Source organism: Hemitrygon akajei, chromosome 9, assembly GCF_048418815.1.
Source record: "Hemitrygon akajei chromosome 9, sHemAka1.3, whole genome shotgun sequence".
Lineage (NCBI taxonomy): Eukaryota > Metazoa > Chordata > Chondrichthyes > Myliobatiformes > Dasyatidae > Hemitrygon > Hemitrygon akajei.
This window is the reverse complement of record NC_133132.1, coordinates 2,303,587-2,324,906: the sequence shown is the minus strand read 5'-3', so window position 1 is coordinate 2,324,906 and position 21,320 is coordinate 2,303,587. Positions and strand designations below refer to the sequence as shown.

Sequence of the window (21,320 nt, the reverse complement as noted above, 5' to 3'; positions counted from 1 at the left end):
TCGCTGACAAGACACTTGCCAAACGTGATGCCACTCCACAGGCCAGGGGTGCTATGAGGATGAGAACGTTATCGCTGACGAGACACTTGCCAAACGTGATGCCACTCCACAGGCCAGGGGTGCTATGAGGATGAGAACGTTATCGCTGACAAGACACTTGCCAAACGTGATGCCACTCCACAGGCCAGGGGTGCTATGAGGATGAGAACGTTATCGCTGACGAGACACTTGCCAAACGTGATGCCACTCCACAGGCCAGGGGTGCTATGAGGATGAGAACGTTATCGCTGACGAGACACTTGCCAAACGTGATGCCACTCCACAGGCCAGGGGTGCTATGAGGATGAGAACGTTATCGCTGACAAGACACTTGCCAAACGTGATGCCACTCCACAGGGCAGAGACACTATCCTGAAAGAAACAGAGCACCACCCAAAAGAATGAACCTTTAGAACTGTGAAGTTAGATATGGACCGTTATTGTGAAAGCACGTTTGTTTGGAATGTGGGTGTATGAAAGGGAAATTGAATGTTTTGTACATATGCAGTTTTATGTTGCATTTATCTAAAGGACGACAAAGTGTAATGTATGGATTATTTCTCTTAGAGAAATGCCTTTCCTTAGCGCTACTTATGGATTGTTATCTGTGCCTGTGTATTGACCTGTCTCTCCCTTTCACTGTGATGTGAATATACCAATTAACGCTACTTCCCACATGTGTGTTTTTATTTAAATGATATGTAGTTGCAAAGAGACAACACTAAGCTCATCTCCCTGACCCGTAATATTCCTAGTGTTACGTATTCAGGCAACAATAAATATATATGAGTTAGGCAAGGGTTTTTATAACAAATAACACATTTATTAAACACTGAAAACAAACAAATAATATGTAGCTGCAGAAAGACTAAGCTCATCTCCCTGACCCGTAATATTCCTAGCATTAAAATAAACACATTGAACCTGTCTGTCTGCCTTGCCTATTTTGCAAGCACCTGGTTTACTGGTCATGATATTTACCTTTCTGTCAATGTCTCAGTCCAATTGTTGGGCGAAGGTGATGTTGCAATGTCCCTGGGATGAGTGCTTGGGCTCCAGCTGATCACAGTCCCTCCCAATGAGGGAGTCGGTACAATAATGATAAATGAGAACTGAATTGACAAATTTTAGAAAACACAATGTACACTCAAGCACACTTCAATTGGCACTACCTAGAACAACTTCTCAGGATTTATTTCCATTAATGAAAGCAGGATTCAACACGCTGCATGAGCATAAGTGGTCCTGATAAGTACGCACCACTAAACTTAAATGAAAGCACAACCTAGAAAAATGAAGAAATTATCACTTTGGACAAAAAAGTTAACCAATGGAAGAGCGGGACTCCATGGAAGACATCCCCATGATCTGAACAGGCGAGATGTCAACAAGGAATACTTAATTAAATACCATCAAGACAGTAAGTGCAGAAAATGCCGAGAGAAACCAGAAACAATCTGACACATTACAGGATCCTGTATATGTTTAACTCAATCTGATTACATACGCGGCCACAATCAAATGCCAAACATCATTCACCAAAATCTTGCTTTACAAGCTCGTACAACTCATATTGATACAAGATAATTCCAGTTTTAGAGTCAGAGCCTACAGATATATTATTACAGATAGGACAATTCATTATAACAGTCTGAATATACAATACAAGGTAAACAAGCACGAATAACTTGCTTATAGACAGAGGCATTCCAAGCATCATAACACAGAAATCAATAAATGAAAAAACATCAGAAATATGCTGAATTGTAAGAGGAAATTGGAAGGCTATGGAACATGAACAGAGTATACATTGTCCTGATAATGATATCTACAACTGGTGTCATCCCAAAGTCATGACCCAAGAGCATTAAATTAGGGATACATACCAATATTTATGTAAATCTCTAGAAAGCCACAATATTAAATGCCACTGGAATAGTCTGAAAGTTCCTAGCGATTGAGCGTGCTTGGCTATGCCTGTACCTCAGGTTTTACCAGTCTGAGCTGAGAAAATACAAAAAATGCAAGCATGAAAATAATATTACAAAGTTGGATGCAGGGTGGGCTGGGAGGAGGGTACAGAGGGACTTCAGAATCGGAATCAAGTTTATTATCACTGGCATGTGACGTGAAATTTGTTAACTTAGGGTTAGGGTTCTGCAGTAGTTCAATGCAATATATAATCTAGCAAAGAAAAAATAATAAATAACATAAAAATAATAATAATAAACAACTAAGTCAATTATATACATTGAATATATTTTTTTTAAAAACATGCAAAAACAGAAATACTGTATATTAAAACAAGTGAGGTAGTGTCCAAAGATTCAAAGTCTATTTAGGAATCAGATGGCAGAGGGGAAGAAGCTGATCCTGAATCACTGAGTGTGTGCCTTCAGGCTTCAGTACCTCCTACCTAATGGTAACAGTGAGAAAAGGGCATGCCCTGGGTGCTGGAGGACCTTAATAATGGACGCTGCCTTTCTGAGACACCACTCCCTGAAGATGAGCTGGGTACTTTGTAGACTAGTGCCCAAGATGGAGCTGACTAGATTTACAACCTTCTGCAGCTTCTTTTGGTCCTGTGCAGGAGCCCCTCCATACCAGACAGTGATGCAGCCTGTCAGAATGCTCTCCACGGTACAACTGTACAAGTGTTTTGAGTGTATTTGTTGACCTGCCAAGTCTCTTCAAACTCCTAATGAAGTATAGCTGCTGTCTTGCTTTCTTTATAACTACATCGATATGTTGGGACTAGGTTAGATACTCAGAGAATTTGACACCCAAGAAATTGAAGCTGCTCACTCTCTCCACTTCTGATCCCTCTATGAGGATTGGTATGTGTTCCTTCATCTTACCCTTCCTGAAATCCACAATCAGCTCTTTCATCTTACTGACGTTGAGTGCCAGGTTGTTGCTGTGACACCACTCCACTAGTTGGCATATCTCACTCCTGTACGCCCTCTCGTCACCACCTGAGATTCTACCAACAATGGTTGTATCATCAGCAAATTTCAGTCACGTGTATACAGAAAGTAGAGCAGTGGGCTAAGCACACACCCCGGAGGTGCGCCCATGTTGATCGTCAGTGAGGAGGAGATGTTATCACCAATCCGCACAGACTGTGGTCTTCCAGTTAGGAAGTTGAGGATCCAATTGCAGAGGGAGGTACAGAGGCCCAGGTTCTGTAACTTCTCAATCAGGATTGTGGGAATGATGATATTAAATGCTGAGCTATAGTCGATGAACAGCATCCTGATGTAGGTGTTTGTGTTGTCCAGGTGGTCTAAAGCCGTGTGGAGAGCCATTGAGACTGCATCTGCCATTGACCTATTGTGGTGATAGGAAAATAGCAATGGATCCAGGTCCTTGCTGAGGCAGGAGTTCAGTCTCGTCGTGACCAACCTCTCAAAGCATTTCATCACTGTCGATGTGAGTGCTACTGAGCGATAGTCATTAAGGCAGCTCGCATTCTTCTTAGGCACTGGTATAATTGTTGCCTTTTTGAAACAAGTGGGAACTTCTGCCCGTAGCAGTGAGAGGTTGAAAATGTCCTTGAATACTCCCGCTAGCTGGTTGGCACAGGTTTTCAGAGCCTTACCAGGTACTCCATTGGGACCCTGTGAGGGTTCACTCTCTTTAAAGACAGCCTAACATTGGCCTCTGAGATGGAGATCACAGGGACATCAGGTGCAGCAGGGATCTTCACAGCTGTAGTTGTGTTCTCCCTTTCAAAGCGTGCATAGGAGGCGTTGTGTTCATCTGGTAGTGAAACATCACAGCCATTCATGTTATTGGGATTCACTTTGTAGGAAGTAATGTCTTGCAGACCCTGCCAGAGTTGCCATGCGTTAGGGTTAGGCTCAGGGTAAATGCATGGGGGATATGGACAGGCTGAGTGATCGGGCATGGCTTATAGAAAATAACCCAGTCATCTACCACTGACTTAGTTGACGTGATACCTGTTAACTGGCAGCAGTACAGTGAAATTACTTTACATGACAAAATAAATAAATAGTGTAAAAGAAGGAATAATGAGATGCTGTTCATGGACCATTGGGGAATCTAACGGCAGAGGGGAAGAAGCTGTTCTCAAAGCACTGGGTGAGGGTCTTCAGACTCCGATAGCTCCTCCCTCACGGTAGTAAACTGAAAGAGTGTATGTCGGGATGGTGAGGGCCCTTAGTGATGGATGCCGCACTTTTGAGGCACCACCTCCTACATGACGAGGGCAGCTGTGTCCTATGATAGAGCTGCCTAAATTTCCTACCCTCCGCAGCCTCAGTAGTTTTTAAATAGTGAGAGCTTGAGAGGTGTTAGTGATTGGTGACCTGGTTATCACACGGTTCAGTAGATGATTGGGAGCTTGGACAAGAAAATGCTGAGGTGAAGGATCTTTCTGAGTGGGGAATAGGTGTGTAGGAATGAACGTCGTTATGTGTGAAACACCACGATCACGTAGCACTTGGTGAGGTTCCACAGAGACCAGCATGACTGTGCTCCGGTACCACTGGAGTTGGCCGAAGGGAGATTGGTAGCGAGGCTGCCCCCAGGCCCATATCCCCTGATTCCTGTTTTGTCTCTGATGCTGCAGGGGGAGTGGACAAACTGCACACTGGAATGAGTGGAGGAGGATGTCACTTGGCGAGAACCACAGGTCCGTGTCTGTGGTCAGCTTGGGGGTAACCCACCTCCTGTGTTCCCGAAAGGTCAGGTTCTATCTCACCCCAGGTTCCAGCTCCTGCTGGGTGTGGTTACATGACCCATGCTACTTCAAACATTATTTAATTCTTCTTTGACAGGAACAGTCGATGTAATTGATTCTAGAGAAGTGGCTCCAGGAAGTGCATCACGAGATATGTTTGTCAATGACAAAAGTGGCCTGTCTCGTAAAGGTAAGGACAGAGACATCGATTCCAGTGTTCTTTGGCACCAGGGTCTGAATGAATTCCAAAGTTTGCACCGAGCCCAGTTACCCCACAATTGCTTCCAATTGCTTCTTCTTCCCGTTGTTTGTAAGCCCTGATTCCAAGGGTTAAGTTCAGCAGGAGGTTTCTGCCAGTGTGTCGAAGAGTGTGGTTGTGTTTAGGAGTCAGTACATACCGTTTATGTATTCACTTCAAATAAATGTCACATGTACAGTAAATTACCATTTCAATCACATTAAATTGTCTGTGGTCATCCATCTAATGTGGCATCTAGTTTAGCAATTCGTTTACACCCAAAGCAGCCTCCCCAGGAATAAATCAATAAAGTTGTGCAAATGCCTCTAAGGCCATCGGATTGATACTAGGAATGCAATCAGATGCAGTGATCAGGCATTTCAGTATAAACAGCACACCTCTCCATTTACACAAAGCCTCTAGTTATGTCAGTCCTCTTGGTATATATATCGTGCTTGATCTACACATCTCCCTCCCCATCGATACACTGTTGGCCGTCCTTTTCAACATCTCCTTCCATTTATTCCCAGCAGAAAAAGAATTAGGGAATGGTCAGAGGGAGGCCCCACCAAACTGGGAATTAGTAAACGGCACATACAGGCATCTGTGGGGCAAATGGGGGGTTTCCAGGAATGGTGGAATCATTAGGAGCTCAAGTGTGTTGTAGGTATTGATAATCACATTTTAATTTGAAACTGTAAACGGTTTATGAATGCCGGAGCATTGTAGTGTTGTTATAGTCATTGAATAAAAAGAGGGTCTGCTGGAAGGAAGGCCATGTTGATTCACCTAGTTTGTCTGAAGCACAACGGATGATTCAAAACTGGCAGGATCCCTAATCCATCTAAGCACTGGAGGTGTCTCACCTGTAACTGTTGCACCCTTACCAAGAGGCAAGCTACATCTGCAATTGTGTCCACTCAAATGGTTTTCATTTTAGAAGCTTCTGATTGGTTATTTCTGTTCCTGCCTACAGGAGGATTGGCCATAGCCATCCCTGGTGAAATCAGAGGATACCAACTCGCTCACCAACGGCATGGAAAGTTAAAATGGAAAGAGTTATTTGAGCCAAGTATCAAACTTGCCAAAGAAGGATTTCCCATTGGCCGAGCTCTTGCAGCAGCTATACAGAAAAATAAGGAGACCATTGAGAAAGACCAGTCCTTATGGTGAGTCCATCACCACACTGACAGAGCTGGGAATTAGACACTGGGCTCTCAGTGACAACAATTCAAGTCAGCAGCTCTCACCCCTCAGAGACTGTAAGGCATTCTATATCTGTAGGTAGATGACATTCCAAATCTTTCAGCAGAGATTGACCAACAAAAAGATCAGCCCCTTCAGCTGGCAGTATATACAATTTACATTTGTATATGTTAGTTTTTGCATTACAGAGGGATTTCATTCGCAGAAACCAGTGACTGTAGGGAAATGTGAAAGGGGCTTCACAGGTACTGATTTCTGCATTACTTCCAGTGCCACGTGCTGAGAGGGAAAACACAGAAAGAGATCAGATGAACGTGTGATTGAGAAACGGACGCAGGGGGCAGGGTTTCAGATTCTTGAATCATTGGGTCCTCTTCTGTGGTGGTGCGACCTGTACAAAAGGGACGGTTTCAAGATTCGGGATAGGTTAGTGTCATTTCCAGTACAAAAGTGAGAACAGAATAATTGTTACTCCACATCCGATGCAGCACAAAGAAAAACGTAATAAGATAAAGAGCACAGTTAGCCTGAACAGTTAACACCACAGTTAATGGTATTGAAAGCCCTACATAAGATAAGGAGCACAGTAATAATAAAACACAATAAATATAAAAACATAAGATAGCTTCTATACATAGATTGTTTGGTCGTATATCTATAGGTGATGCATAGGAGTGTCTGTACATAAGGTGACTCTGACAGGAAATGATAAAGTACTGGGGGTTAGGGGTGTGGAGAGGTGGGTTAGTGGGTGGAGGTGTTGATCAGCCTTACTGTTTGGGGAAGTAACTGTTTTTGAGTCTGGCATGGATGTCGTGTAGCCACTTCCCTGAGCAGGATGGGTGAGATCCTTCATAATGTTACGGCCCTTTTCCAGCAGTGCATTCATCTTTCTGAATAATGTCCTTGCTGGCCGGTAGGCAGGTGTGGGGGATGTGTTGGGCAGCTTTGACTACCTGTTGTAGGCCCCACCACTGTGCAGTTTCCGAACCGTGCAGAGATACAGCATGTTAGGATGCTCTCTACTGTGCATCGGTAGAAGGACGTGAGTACAGATGTGCATCGTCCAGCCTCCTCAGAAGGTAGAGTCGTTGGTGAGTTTTCCTGATTGTGCATAGTGTGTTCTGGGGCCATGAGTTGAAGTGCAAGCTGTGCACTCCCAGGAGTTTGAAACTGCTGTGCCAGAGCGTTGTGAGTTCTCCTGAAGTCAATAACCATCACCTTTGTCTTATCGGCATTGAGGACACCAGGCCTCTCTGTAGGCCATCTCTTTGTTGTTCGTGATGAGCCCTTAACTGGATGGGAACCAATATACAGGCCAGACAGTTCACAGGTGCTACTCCAGAGAATTCAGCAAATCATAAATACCAGGAATTCTGCAGATGCTGGAAATCCAGAGGAGCACACACAAAATTCTGGAGGAACTCAGCAAATCAGGCAACATCTATTGAGGGAGCATTTCAGGCAGAGACCCTTCATCAGGGATTCCTGAGGAACAGATATACAGGCAGGTTAGGGAAAGGTGTGAAAACCCTTCAATTTGCCAAACATGGACTGGGATCTCCTTAGTGAAAGAGGGTTTAGATGGTCCAATGAGAGGCAAGTCCACAATGATCCTGGTGTTGGGGAATAACACAAGGCCAGGTGACTGGCCTCGCCCCAGGGGAATAGTGGGAGAACAGTTAGGAAATAGTGAGCACAAATCCTTAAGTTTTAAGACTTAGCTATAATTAACTACAGATTTTGTGTGAGGGAATTAAATTGGAACAGAACAAGTAATGAGAGTATTGGGCAGGAACTAGGGAGAGTTAATTGGAAATGGCTGTTTTTGGTCAAGTCCCCATCTGACATGTGGAGGGTGTGGAAGGAATAACTGCAGAGTACAGGACAGGTAGGTTCCAGTAGAAGGAAGGAGAAGGATTCTAAGATAAGGGAGCTTTGCATGTTGAGAGAGGTGGTGAATTTAGTCAATAAGGACAATGAACCGTACGCAAGGTTTAGGAAGCCCGTATCAAGCCCAGGTGAAGAATATAAAGGTGACAGAAAAGAAATCAAGTAGGAGAGCCAGGAGGGGCCATGAAAAACTCCTGAATTAGAGAGATTCCCAATGCATTCTATACATACATTAAGAGGATAACTACGAGAGGGTAGGACCACATGAGGATAATGTGGGGAATGTGCTTGGAAGGAGTGGATGTGGGTAAAGACCTAAATGAGTACTTTAGAGCATTGATCAGTGTGGAGTGTGCTTGTAAGACAGGGCATTTTGAGTTAAAATCCCTTGAAGAATGTTAAGATGGATGTTCCCAAGGCTTGATGGGATATATCCCAGGTGACTGAGGGAGGCGTGAGATGAGATTGCTGGGGTTACGATCAAGATCTTTGTATGGACTGGCAATAGACAATAGGTGCAGGAGTAAGCCATTCGGCCCTTCGAGGCAGCACCACCATTCAATGTGATCATGGCTGATCATCCACAATCAGTACCCCGTTCCTGCCTTCTCCCCATATCCCTTGACTCCGCTATCTTTAAGAGCTCTACCTAACTCTTTCTTGAAAGCATCCAGAGACTTGGCCTCCACTGCCTTCTGAGACAGAGCATTCCACAGATCCACAACTCTCTGGGTGAAAAAGTTTTGCCTCAGCTCCGTTCTAAATGGCCTACCCCTTATTCTTAAACTGTGGCCTCTGGTTCTGGACTCCCCCAACATCGGGAACATGTTTCCTGTCTCTAGTGTGTCCAATCCCTTAATAATCTTATATGTTTTAATCAGATCCCCTCTCATCTTTCTAAATTCCAGTGTATACAAGCCCAGTCACTCCAATCTTTCAATAGACAATAGACAATAGGTGCAGAAGTAGACCATTCGGCCCTTCGAGCCTGCACCGCCATTCTGAGATCATGGCTGATCATCTACTATCATCTACTTTCAACATATGACAGTCCCGCCATCCCGGGAATTAACCTCATGAACCTACGCGGCACTCCCTCAATAGCAAGAATATCCTTCCTCAAATTTAGAGACCAAAACTGAACACAATACTCCAGGTGTGGTCTCACCAGGGCCCTGTACAACTGCAGAAGGACCTCTTTGCTCCTATACTCAACTCCCCTTGTTATGAAGGCCAACATGCCATTAGCTTTCTTCACTGCCTGCTGTACCTGCATGCTTACTTTCAGTGACTGACGAACAAGGACACCTAGATCTCGTTGTACTGCCCCTTTTCCTAACTTGACACCATACAGATAGTAATCTGCCTTCCTGTTCTTGTCATCAAAGTAGATAACTGTAGCTACAGGCGCTGTCTGGAGGGGGACTGGTGAGCAGCTAATGTTGTTCTGTTGTTGCAGAAGGGAATTAGGGATAATCCGAGAAATTGTAGACCAGTGAGTCTCACATCAATAGTAGGAATACAAGTTCGGAGGATTCTAAGGAACAGGAAAAGTCTTAATTAGAGAGAGTCAGTATGGCTTTCTGCTTGGCAAATCGTGTCTTACTGTTGTGACTGAGTTTTGTGAGGTGATGAAAGTGATTAATGACAGGAGATTTGTGGAAGTTGTTTACTTTCAATTCTGGTCATCCCAGTACAGCAATGATGGGAAGGCTTTGGAGTAAGTGTGGAAGAGGTTTACCGGGATGCTCCCTGGATTAGAGGGTGTGTTGTAGCATAGTCAATATTTGAGTAATAGTGTAAAGATAATGTTTGATTAAACATTCTTTGTGAATTATACGCAAGAAGTACGTGAATGCATACCTCATTACACCACCGTGTCATATGCGAGCATAAGTGTACACGAGTTTTCCCAGCTCCTGTGGTTTTCGTTTAATTAGTTTCTGCAGCTGCAATACAGAACAGTGGTGATGAGGAAGGTTTAACAAGAACCCACGATGTCTACCTACCTGTTGAAGTGCAGCATGTTTATAATTTGGAAGGGAAGAGAGACTTCCAAGGTAAAAAAAAAGCACAGCACGATTTTTCTTCAGAAAGGGAGAGAGATGATGGAGTTATTTTTAAAAAAAGGCAGAAAATAGATGAAATTAACAAGCAGCAAGTATGGCCACAGGTTCTATAACAGTGAGTACCATGTGATAATAAACAGAATTTTTTTTGAAAGGCAGAAATGGCTGGCTATATTTGAAAGATAGATGTGTTCGATTTACACAACAGGCAAAATCACATGATGTATACTGAACAAATTGAACAGTATTTTGAAGCAAATTAAGTAGCCAATGGAAAGCCAGTTTCAGGGTTACTGGAAGCAACAGGTGGAAAAGCAGGCAATTTGCTTAGCAGGAGTTTAACTGCTCCAACCAAACCAGCTGAAATGAGCTTTACTGATATCATGAATGTAATGCAAGAACATTTAGAGCCAAAACCATTGTTATTCCTGAATGCTTTAGGTTTCATAAGTGGAATCAAAAGGAAGGGGAGTCTTTTCCAACATATGTAACTGAATGGAAGAAATTATTTGAGCATCGTCAGTTCAACGATGGGCTAAATGACGCACTGAGAGATCATTTAGTTTGTGGAATCTTACAAGAAATCATTGCAAATGAATTCTAACTGAAGTGTAACTCACTTTTAAAAGAACAGTTGAAATCACATACACAACTGAGTTGCAGTCAGGAATGAAACAAAATTGCAATGTCTAAACAGAACTGTACTGCATAGTATTCTGAGTACAGTCTGGCTGAAGTACACACAATGCTCCAACTGCAGTCTGACTGAACTGCACACAGTACTCCAAGTGCAGTGTGAAGTGCACACAATACCTCCAGTGAAGTCTTACTGAAGTGCAAACAGATCTGCAAGTGCCATCTGACTGTAGTGCACAGTATTCCAAGTACAGTCCGACTGAAGTGCACACAGTGCTCCAATTGCAGTCAGACTGAACTACACACAGTACTCCAAGTACAGTCTGATTGAACTACGCACAGTATTCCAAGTGCAGTCTGACTGAAGTTCACACTGTATTCCAAGTGAAGTCTAAAGTGCACACTGTACATCATGTGCTGTCTGATTGAAGTGCACACAGTTCTGTAAGGACAGAGTGACTGTAGTGCACACAGTATTACAAGTGCAGACTGATTGAAGTGCCACAGTACTCTAAGTGCATTCTGACTGAACTGAAGTGCCCAGAGTACTCCAAGTGTAGTCTAACTGAACTGCACACAGTGTTCCAAGTAGTCTGACTGAATAGCACACAGTACTCCACATTTAGTCTGACTGGACTGTGCACAGTGTTCCAAGTGCAGTCTGACAGAAGTGCACGAAGTATTCCAAGTACAGTCTGACTGAACTGAACTGCACACAGTACTCCAAGTTCAGTCTGACTGAAGTGCACACGGTATTCCTGGTACAGCCTGACAGAAGTGCACACAGTATTTCAAGAACAGCCTGATTAAAGTGCACACAATATTCCCAGTACAGTATGACTAAAATGCACACAGTATTCCAAGTACAGTCTGACTGAACTGCACACAGTATTCCAAGTACAGTCTGAGTGAAGTGCACAGTACTCCACGTTTAGTCTGACTGAAATGCACACAGTATTTCAAGAACAGCCTGATTAAAGTGCACACAATATTCCCAGTACAGTATGACTAAAATGCACACAGTATTCCAAGTACAGTCTGAGTGAAGTGCACAGTACTCCACGTTTAGTCTGACTGAAGTGCGCACAGTATTCCAAGTGCTGTCATATTGAAATTCACACTGTATTCTAAGTACAGTCTGACTGAACTCAACACAGTATTCCAAGGGTAGACTGACTGAGGTGCACAGAGTAATTCAAGTGCAGTTCAACTGAAGTGCACACAATACTCCAAGTACAGTCTGACTGAAGTGCAACAGTACTGCAAGAGTAGTCAGACTGAACTGCACACAGTATTCCAAGTACAGTCAGACTGAACTGCACACAGTATTCCAAGTACAGTCTGACTGAACTGCACACAGTATTCCAAGTACAGTCTGAGTGAAGTGCACAGTACTCCACGTTTAGTCTGACTGAAATGCACACAGTATTTCAAGAACAGCCTGATTAAAGTGCACACAATATTCCCAGTACAGTATGACTAAAATGCACACAGTATTCCAAGTACAGTCTGAGTGAAGTGCACAGTACTCCACGTTTAGTCTGACTGAAGTGCGCACAGTATTCCAAGTGCTGTCGTATTGAAATTCACACTGTATTCTAAGTACAGTCTGACTGAACTCAACACAGTATTCCAAGGGTAGTCTGACTGAAGTGCACACAATATTCCAAGTGCAATCGGACTGAACCGAAGTGGGCACAGTTCTGTGGTGAGGAAGGCAAATGCAATGTTAAACATTCATTTCAAGAGGACAAGAATACAAAATAAGGATGTAATGGTAAGGTTTTATAAAGCACTGGTGAGGCCTCACTTGGAGTATTGTGAGCAGTTTTGGCCCCTTATCTGAGAGGATGAGCTGAAAGTGGAGAGGGTTCAAAGGAGGTTCACAAAAATGATTCATGATTGAATGCCTTGTCATATCAAGAATGTTTAATGTATTCACTGGAATTCAGAAGAATGAGGGGTTACCTCAATGAAACCTATTGGATGGTAAAAGGCCTTAACAGAGTGGATGTGGAGAGGATGCTTCCTATGGTGGGAGAGTCTAGGACCAGAGAGCACCACAGAATAGAGGGGGATCCATTTAGAGGTGACCTGACAGAGGTGTATAAGATGATGAGAGGCATTGATCGTGTGGATAGTCAGAGGCTTTTTCCCAGGACTGAAATGGTTGCTACAAGAGGATATATGTTTAAAGTGCTTGGGAGCAGGTACAGAGGAGATGTCAGGGGGAAGTTTTTTACTCAGGAGTGGTAAGTGTGTGGATTGGGCTCCTGGCAACGGTGGTGGAGGTGGATGTGATAGGGTCTTATCCACCCTATCTATCCATAGATTTAAGGATAGGTGAATGGAGCTTAGAAAAATAGAGGGCTATGGTAAGCTGTGTAATTTCTAAAGTAAGGGCATGTTCAGCACAACTTTGTGGGCCGAAGGGCCTGTATTGTGCTGTAGGTTTTCTATGTTTTTCAATGTTTCTTAGAATGGAAATATGGAGGAATTTCTTTAGTCAGAGGGTGGTTAATCTGTGGAATTCTTTGCCACAGGCAGCTGTGGAGGCAAAGTCTTCATGTATATTTAAGGCAGAGGTTGAAAGATTCTTGATTGGTCAGGGATACAGGAAGGAAGGAGATTGGAGCTGAGAGGAAAATTGGATCAGATATGATGAATTGACAGAGCAGATTTGTTGGGCCAAATGGCTTAATTCTGTTCTTGTATCGTATGGTCTTATGGTCTTTATCAAATGTCTTAGTAAAGTCCATGTAGATAACATCAGCTGCCTTGTCTCATCAAACACCTTTGTCACCTCCTCAAAAACTTGTAAGTTATGACCTTCCCCACACAAAGCCAGGCTGATTGTCCCTCGGAAGGCAATGCCTTTCCAAATGTGCATAGATCCAATCTGGATTATCCAGGTATCAGTATCCTCTGATAACTTTCCTGCCACTGATGTGAGGCTCTCTGGTCTATAATGGCTCACTGGTCCTGGTGAGAGGAGTTGGCCCAGAACATCGACACTTTATTCCTCCCCATAGATGCTGCCAAATCTAGTCAGCTCCATCTTCGGCACTAGCCAACAAAATATCCAGGACATCTTTAGGGAGCGGTGTCTCAGAAAGGCAGCATCCATTATTAAGTACCTCCAGCACCCAGGGCATGCCCTTTTCTCACTGTTACCATCAGGAAGGAGGTACTGAAGCCTGAAGGTACACACTCAGTGATTCAGTAACAGCTTCTTCCCCTCTGCCATCCGATTCCTAAATGGGCATTGAAGTTTTGGACACCACCTCACTTTTTTTGATATACAGTATTTCTGTTTTTTGCACATTTAAAAAAATCTATTCAATATGTGTAATTGATTTACTTGTTTATTTATTATTATTATTATTGTTTTTCTCTCTCTGCTAGATTATCTATTGCATTGAACTGCTGCTGCTAAGTTAACAAATTTCACGTCACATGCCAGTGATAATAAACCTGATTCTGATTCTGACCCACAAAGGGTTTGTTGTTCTGGCCAATAAGTATCTGCATTATCCTCCGTTCACTTCTTGAACAAAGGCACAACATTGTCACTCTCTGGGACTTTGCCTGTTGCTAGTGAGGACATCAAGATCTTTGTCAAACCCAAAGTACTAACAATCTCCTCACTTGCTTCTTTCAATATTCTATGATGCATGCCATCAGAACCTAAGGACTTGTCGCACCTTAGTGCCTCACAGAAGAGCCAGCACCACCTCCTCCCTAATCTCAAAATGTCCCAGCACATTAACTCACTTCACTCTGCTTCACCACCCTCCAAGCCGTGCTCGTCAGTCAGTACTGAGACACTGACTGCTTACGTATTGACCATTGGTAAAGGCTGAAGCCAGAAAGCAGGGGAGGAGTGTTTGTGTAGGGAGTCAGTGGGGAAAACAGCCTGCAGTCTTGTACACATTTGCTGTGAGCGGTTCACAATCTGTTGCATTGCAGCCAGAGCCACCTGACTCTTTGCTTCCTCTCCACAGTGAGGTGTTCTGTAAAAAGGATGGTACCATTCTCCAGGAAGGCGAAATCATCAGATTCCCAAAACTGGCTGCAACCTATCAGGTGCTGGCAGATGAAGGTGCTGATGCATTTTACAATGGATCCCTGTCCCAGCAGATTGTGGCTGACATCAGGAATGCAGGTGGGTAGCGGCCTTCTCCATTGGGATTATAGCAGTGACCAGGATCCTTGTCTCCTGATCTCATCCGTTCCACTGGTATCCTATGCCCTCACAGCTGAGAAACAGGTCATCTGGCCCACTCTATCTGCGTCCATCCCGATACTAATGGTGTTCATTTTAACTTGGACTGGGAAAGATTTTATGTGTAATGTGAACGTTTACTAGTCTCTCAAACCCAGAGATCACCGGGCTTTGACCTTCAAATGGTGAAGAGAGCACAAGATATAAGAGCAGAATTAGTCCATTAAGACTATCAAATCATCTTCACCATTCATCTAATCTTCTTTCAACCCCGCTTTCCTGCTACGTTAACCTTTAACCCTCTTACTCATCGAGACGTATCCATCTCAGCCTTAAAGCAGTTGTCTGTGGCAATGAATTCCACAGATTCATCACCCCATGGCTGAAGAAATTCCTCCTCTTTCCATTGCAAAGGGATGTCCCTGTACCCTGAGGCTGCACAAATGGATATCTGACTCCGCTACTGATGAGAATATCCTCTACCCTGGCCTTTCAGTATTCATTAGTTCTCCATTCATCCTTCAGGACTTAAAACAAGTTGAAATAGCATGGACAACACACACAAAATGCTGGTAGAACACAGCAGGCCAGGCAGCATCTATAAGGAGAAGCACTGTCGACGTTTTGGGCCGAGACCCTTCGTCAGGACTCATAAATAGCATGGATTGCGCTAAAGTCCTTGTATCATCCAGCATGAAAACAGGCCATTCAGCCCATCTGATCTGAGATTGCCATCGATAAGAGACCATAAGCAATGGGGACAGAATTAGCCTATTTGGCCCATCGAGTCTGCTCTGCCATTTCATCATGGCTGGTCTATTTTCCCTCTCAATATTCTCCTGCCTTCTCTCTGTAACCTGTCCTGCCCTGACGAATCAACCTCCGCCTTAAATACACCCAATGACCTGGCCTCCACAGCCACCTGTGGCAACAATTTCCACAGATTCACCTCCATCTGGCTAAATAAATTCTTCATTTCCATTTTAAATTGATGTCCCTCCATTCTGAGGCTGTGACCTCTGGTTCTAGACTCTCCAACTGTGGGAAACATCCTCTCCACATTCTCTGTCTAGGCCTTTCAACATTCGATAGGTTTCAATGAGATTCCCCCCCCCCCCCGCCCCCATTCGTCCAAATTCCAGCGAGTATAGGCCCAGAGCCATCAAAAGCCCCTTGTGCGATATTCTCTCATTCCTGGAATCATTTTCGTGAACCTGCTCTTAACCCTCTCCAATGTCAGCACATCCTTTCTTAGATAAGGGCCAAGACTGCTCACAATACTCCAAGTGAGGCCTCACCAGTGCCCTATACAGCCTCAGAATTACATCCTTGCTTTTATATTCTAGCCCTCTCGAAATGAATGCTAACATTGCATTTGCCTTCCTCACCACCGACTCAACAAGAGTCCGACTCAACACCGACTTCAGGATCGAAGGACGTCCATTTGGAACAGAGATGCGGAGAAATTACACCTCTTTCTGAGGATCTGATTTCATTTTTTACCAACAGAGCCATCCCACCCCCTCTGTCTACCTGCCTGTCCTTTCAAAACCAGGTGTATCCGTAGATGTTAAGCTTCCAATTATGATCTTCTTTCAGCCATGACTCAGTGATGCCCACAATATCATACCTGCCAATCTATAACTGTGCTACAAGATCATCTACCTTATTTACATGCTGTGTGTGTTCAAACATAACACCTCCAGTCCTGTATTCATCACCTGTAATGTTCAGTCAGAATCGTGGGTCTGGCAAATGAGACAGAAGGCGCTCTCGAAGAACAGATATATTGATCATCTATTAACAAACGGTAAAAATTCAATTCAACCAAGCATTCATGTTCCCTAAGTTGCAGGCACTACAAAGCCAAATATTCAACTTCCGGTAAGATGGCGATTGTTTAGCTGCTCCGAACTTTTGTTCCGTTACTGTCGCTACCTTTGCACTAAATGTCTCCATTTTTTTAAACCTTAGTTAGGAATTATTTCGGTATCTCTTACTTGCCTGTGAATATATCTAACTTACAATGTCTAGCAAGAGTTCTAAATCCGGGAGAAAAGAAGCTATGACCCCGTCGGACGAGACGATGGTGGCGCTTGGAAAGCTCCGAGACTAAATCTTAAAGGAATTTAAAACCGCTTTCAAACAGTTAGAAGACAAACTGGATCGGATCAACGATAAAGTGGACAAACATGCTGAACACTTATCTCGCATCGATTCGACTTCTGAAGCTTTAGAAAGTCGGGTTCGATACTTGGAGACTCTCTGTTCCAGCTTAGAGGAAAAATGTAACAAACTCCTTTCCAAAATGGTGGATCTCGAAAATCGCAGCAGACGCTGCAATCTTAGAATTCTTGGATTGCCAGAGGCGACTGAAAAGGGATCAACCATGAAGTTTTTCGCCGAGTTTCTCTGTGAGTTACTCGGGAAAGATTTGCTTCCGAAGCCACCCGAGCTCGAACGGGTACACAGAGTTTACATTCCCCCCGGAATTCTGGGCTCCCGTCCGCGACCAGTAATCTTGTGTTTCCATCAATACCAGGTAAAACACAATCTGATCGTAGAGGCGCGTCGCAGGGGGTCGCTTCCTTTCAAGGATACAACCATTCGCTTTGTGGAAGATTTTGCACCCCAGACCTTAAAGATGCGCGCTGTTTAAAGGCATAATGAAAGTGCTTTTTGATTATGGTTTCAAACCTTCCCTTCGTAACCCTGCTGATCTACGAATCAAGCTTAATACCAGGAAATTCAAGTGGTTCAAATCAGCAAAGGAAGCTGAAGCGTTTGTGGCAAGTCTTCCGGCTATCCAGTCATCTTCGGAATCTGATCGGACCTCCTAAAATGGTGGATAAGTACTCCTCGTAGTAAAATTACTTTCTCTGGACTCGGAATTCACTTGAATCACTCAGACATTATTCATTGAAACTTTAAGGGCTGTTGACAATCTCTCCCAGGATTTGGTGTGTGTGTAATCTATTTTTATTCTTGTATAACTTTACCTACAGAGTTCTACAACTAACTCTAACTTGTTTTGGAGGTTCGAAGTCTTTAGTGAAGGCCTCCCTGTTTGTCGGTTCACAGTTCAACTGCTGATTTATTTTTCCTTTGTTTTAAATATTTATTTATTTTATCTTTTTCTTTTCTTCACCCCTTTTTTCTAATCTCTGAATTTTTTTCTCCCTTCTCTGTAAACGGTTGATAAATACTCGTCTTGAATTTATAATTTTCCCCTTCCTCTTCTTTTTTTCTTTTTCCTTCTTACCTTTCTTTTTCCCTTTCTCTTACTTTATTCTTCTATAATTTTTCGCGGGTAGGTTAGTTTTGGTTTCCTTCCGATTTTCTCTGTATTAAATTTTATATTTCTGCAGAAGGTGTTCTAATCTGTAGTTATGTTTTCTAGTGCATAAACTAGTTATTATTTGCTATAGTATTTATACAGAACTGTTGTTAATGACACAGATCTGGAAGTTGTATTTGGGTTAATTTTTTTGGTAGAGCTAGCTACTTGTTTTGGTAGCCGTCTAGTTTTGGGTTGTGCGGATGGAGTGGATTTTCCAGTTCCAACATTTCTTTATTGTTTAGGACATGTTTATATTTTGACCTTACGAATCTATGTTTACATCTCTGCTCCCAGACTGCTATTGTACTGCTTGACTTTTTATATGCCTGCTGCCTTTTATGCATTAGTAATTGATAATGGCTAGTGCACTTAAATTCGTGAGCTGGAATGTAAAGGGACTGAACCACCCTGTTAAAAGGAGGAAGGTATTCTCACATATTAAACAACTCAAAGCTGACATTGCTTTCCTCCAAGAATCATAGAGCCCATATGTCTAAATCTAAACTATCTCGATTCTACCCTGGCATTAGTCCGCTCTGTGATAAATGCAAGAGGGGCGTGGCCTCTCTCATCCATATGTACTGGCTCTGTCCTAGCTTGGAGAAATTCTGGAAAGATGTCTTCACTACATTATCGGGTATTCTGAATCAGCATCTAGAACCTAACCCCTTAATTGCTCTGTTCGGTTTTTGGGGCGAGACAGATTTATGTCTGGGTCCGACCAAATGCCGAATACAATCCTTTGCCTCTCTCCTGGCGAGACGCTTGATCCTCCTTAGATGGAGAGATGTTGCCCCGCCCACTCATGCGCAATGGCTTAACGACATTATGGCCTGCTTGGACCTCGAAAAAATTCATTATTCAGTTCTTAATTCGGATCTAAAGTTCCATAAGGTCTGGGGACCTTTTATCGAGTACTTTCATAACCTTCCTCTTGACTAGGGTTTTTTTTTTCTTTTTTTTTCTTCTTTTCGGTCCCTTGCTTTCAGCTCTTTTTTTCTGGTAGTAGGCATTATTATCCTCTGTTGCTAAGTGTATTCACAGTCTGGGAGTTTGACTGTCCGGACTTATACTCTTTATACTGTGTGGTGGTTGGTCTGGAGTTGTTTTTTTTTCTTGTGTTGTGGGGCTTGGGGAGGACACTAAGCTCACTTGTCTTTAATTTAGGTGCTTTTTTGTTAAATTCTTTTCCTCTGTAGCATATTGTTATTGTATGCTTAACCTTGCTCTGTATTAATGCTCCTCATTGGGATTTGGGGTTTTTAATTTTGTAAAATGTTTTGAAAAACTAATTAAAAAAATTTTAAAAAAAGAATAGGTATATTGATCATCTATTAACAAACGGTAAAAATTCAATTTAACCAAGCATTCATGTTCCCTAAGTTGCAGGCACTGCAAAGCCAAATATTCAATAAATCCACGTACAGTCAAACATACTCTGATGAAAGTTTACAGAGCATACCTTCCCAATGGTCATGTACATCCTTGCCTTAAACAAAGGAGGAAGAGAGTAAGCCCTTTCCACGTGTAATTTTATATACCCAGGATGTTTGAAACCGGACAGCAGTCAGCTATCCAATGGTAACCGGAGGTGCAGCTCCTAGACTAACCGGTCATGACGGAAGTGACTTTCAATCAGAATAAGACACGGCCCACAGGACAGCATCCTTTTCCATTTTGTTTTCATGTAGCACTGCAAATCATCTCTCTGGCAGCAATTTTGCCCTTTCATCTGCCTGTCCTTCCTGACAGTCTTACAGCACATTGCATCTGGCTGTATATGAACTGTCCCATCCTCAGCCCTATCACTCCAATTCCCACTCCCCTGCCAAATCAGTTTAAACCCTCCCCAACAGCTCTAGCAAACCTACCCTCAGGATATTGGTCTCCCTTGAGCCAGGTGTAACTCGTCCTTTTTGTACAGGTCACACCTTCCCCAGAAAAGATCCCAGTGATCCAAATTTCTGAAGCCCAGCACCAGTTCCTCAGCCACACAGTGATGTGCCAATCATGCCATACTTGCCCTCACTGGGGCATGGCACAGACACAATCCAGGGACCGCTACCCTGGAGGTCTTGCTTCTCAGCTTTCTATCTAGCACCCTGAATTCTCTTTCAGAACATATGCACAGATATCAGTAAGGAGGACTTTGCCAATGTCGTTCCCAATGCCTCGGTCAATGCGGGGTTATCCATCCCGGTTCATCCCTGATTGTTTTGGTTCAATGGTTGGATACAACGGAATGCTTGCTCAGCAACCAGATTGCTGTGCACTCAGAATCTCATCTATCCAGACCAGGCAGGGCTCCAGGATTCCTCCCCTAAAGGACATGAGTGAACCAGACGGGGTTTTAACACAATCGACATGGTTTCATGGTCTTCAGACATTTTTATTGAATTCAAAGTCACCACCTGCCATGGTGGGATTCAAAATCATGCCCTGGCATGTCATTGGGTCTCTGGATTACTGATCCAGTGGTAATTACCACTGTGCCAAATGTTAATATAATAATAAATATACCTCAACTTTTACTGTGAAACATTTTAGAGCTTGAAAGTATTTAAATTGTCAGTGTTTCAAATTAATTCTAAATATTCATAATGTGAATATTACAAAAAACATTGATTGTGCAACAGAGCTCTCATGCCAAGCAGGCATTGTGATACTCAGCACTCAGACCGTGTGGACATTGTGATACTCAGCTCTCATACCGTGTGGACATTGTGATACTCAGCTCTCATACCGTGTGGACACTGTGATACTCAGCTCTCAGACCGTGTGGACATTGTGATACTCAGCTCTCAGGCCGTGTGGACATTGTGATACTCAGCACTCAGACCGTGTGGACATTGTGATACTCAGCTCTCAGACCGTGTGGACATTGTGATACTCAGCTCTCAGACCGTGTGGTCATTGTGATACTCAGCTCTCATGCTGTGTGGACATTGTGATACTCAGCTCTCAGACCG

General features: G+C 43.3%; 1 protein-coding gene across 1 annotated transcript in view; it reads left to right on the top strand.

Moving 5' to 3' along the window:
• LOC140733778 (glutathione hydrolase 1 proenzyme-like) overlaps positions 1 to 21,320 on the top strand; it is a 277,967-nt gene that overhangs the window by 182,702 nt on the left and 73,945 nt on the right. The window contains exons 4-6 of the mRNA XM_073057535.1: positions 4,842 to 4,934; positions 5,959 to 6,151; positions 14,791 to 14,951. Coding sequence (XP_072913636.1) covers positions 4,842 to 4,934; positions 5,959 to 6,151; positions 14,791 to 14,951 — 447 coding nt within the window. The remainder of the gene's footprint in view (positions 1 to 4,841; positions 4,935 to 5,958; positions 6,152 to 14,790; positions 14,952 to 21,320) is intronic.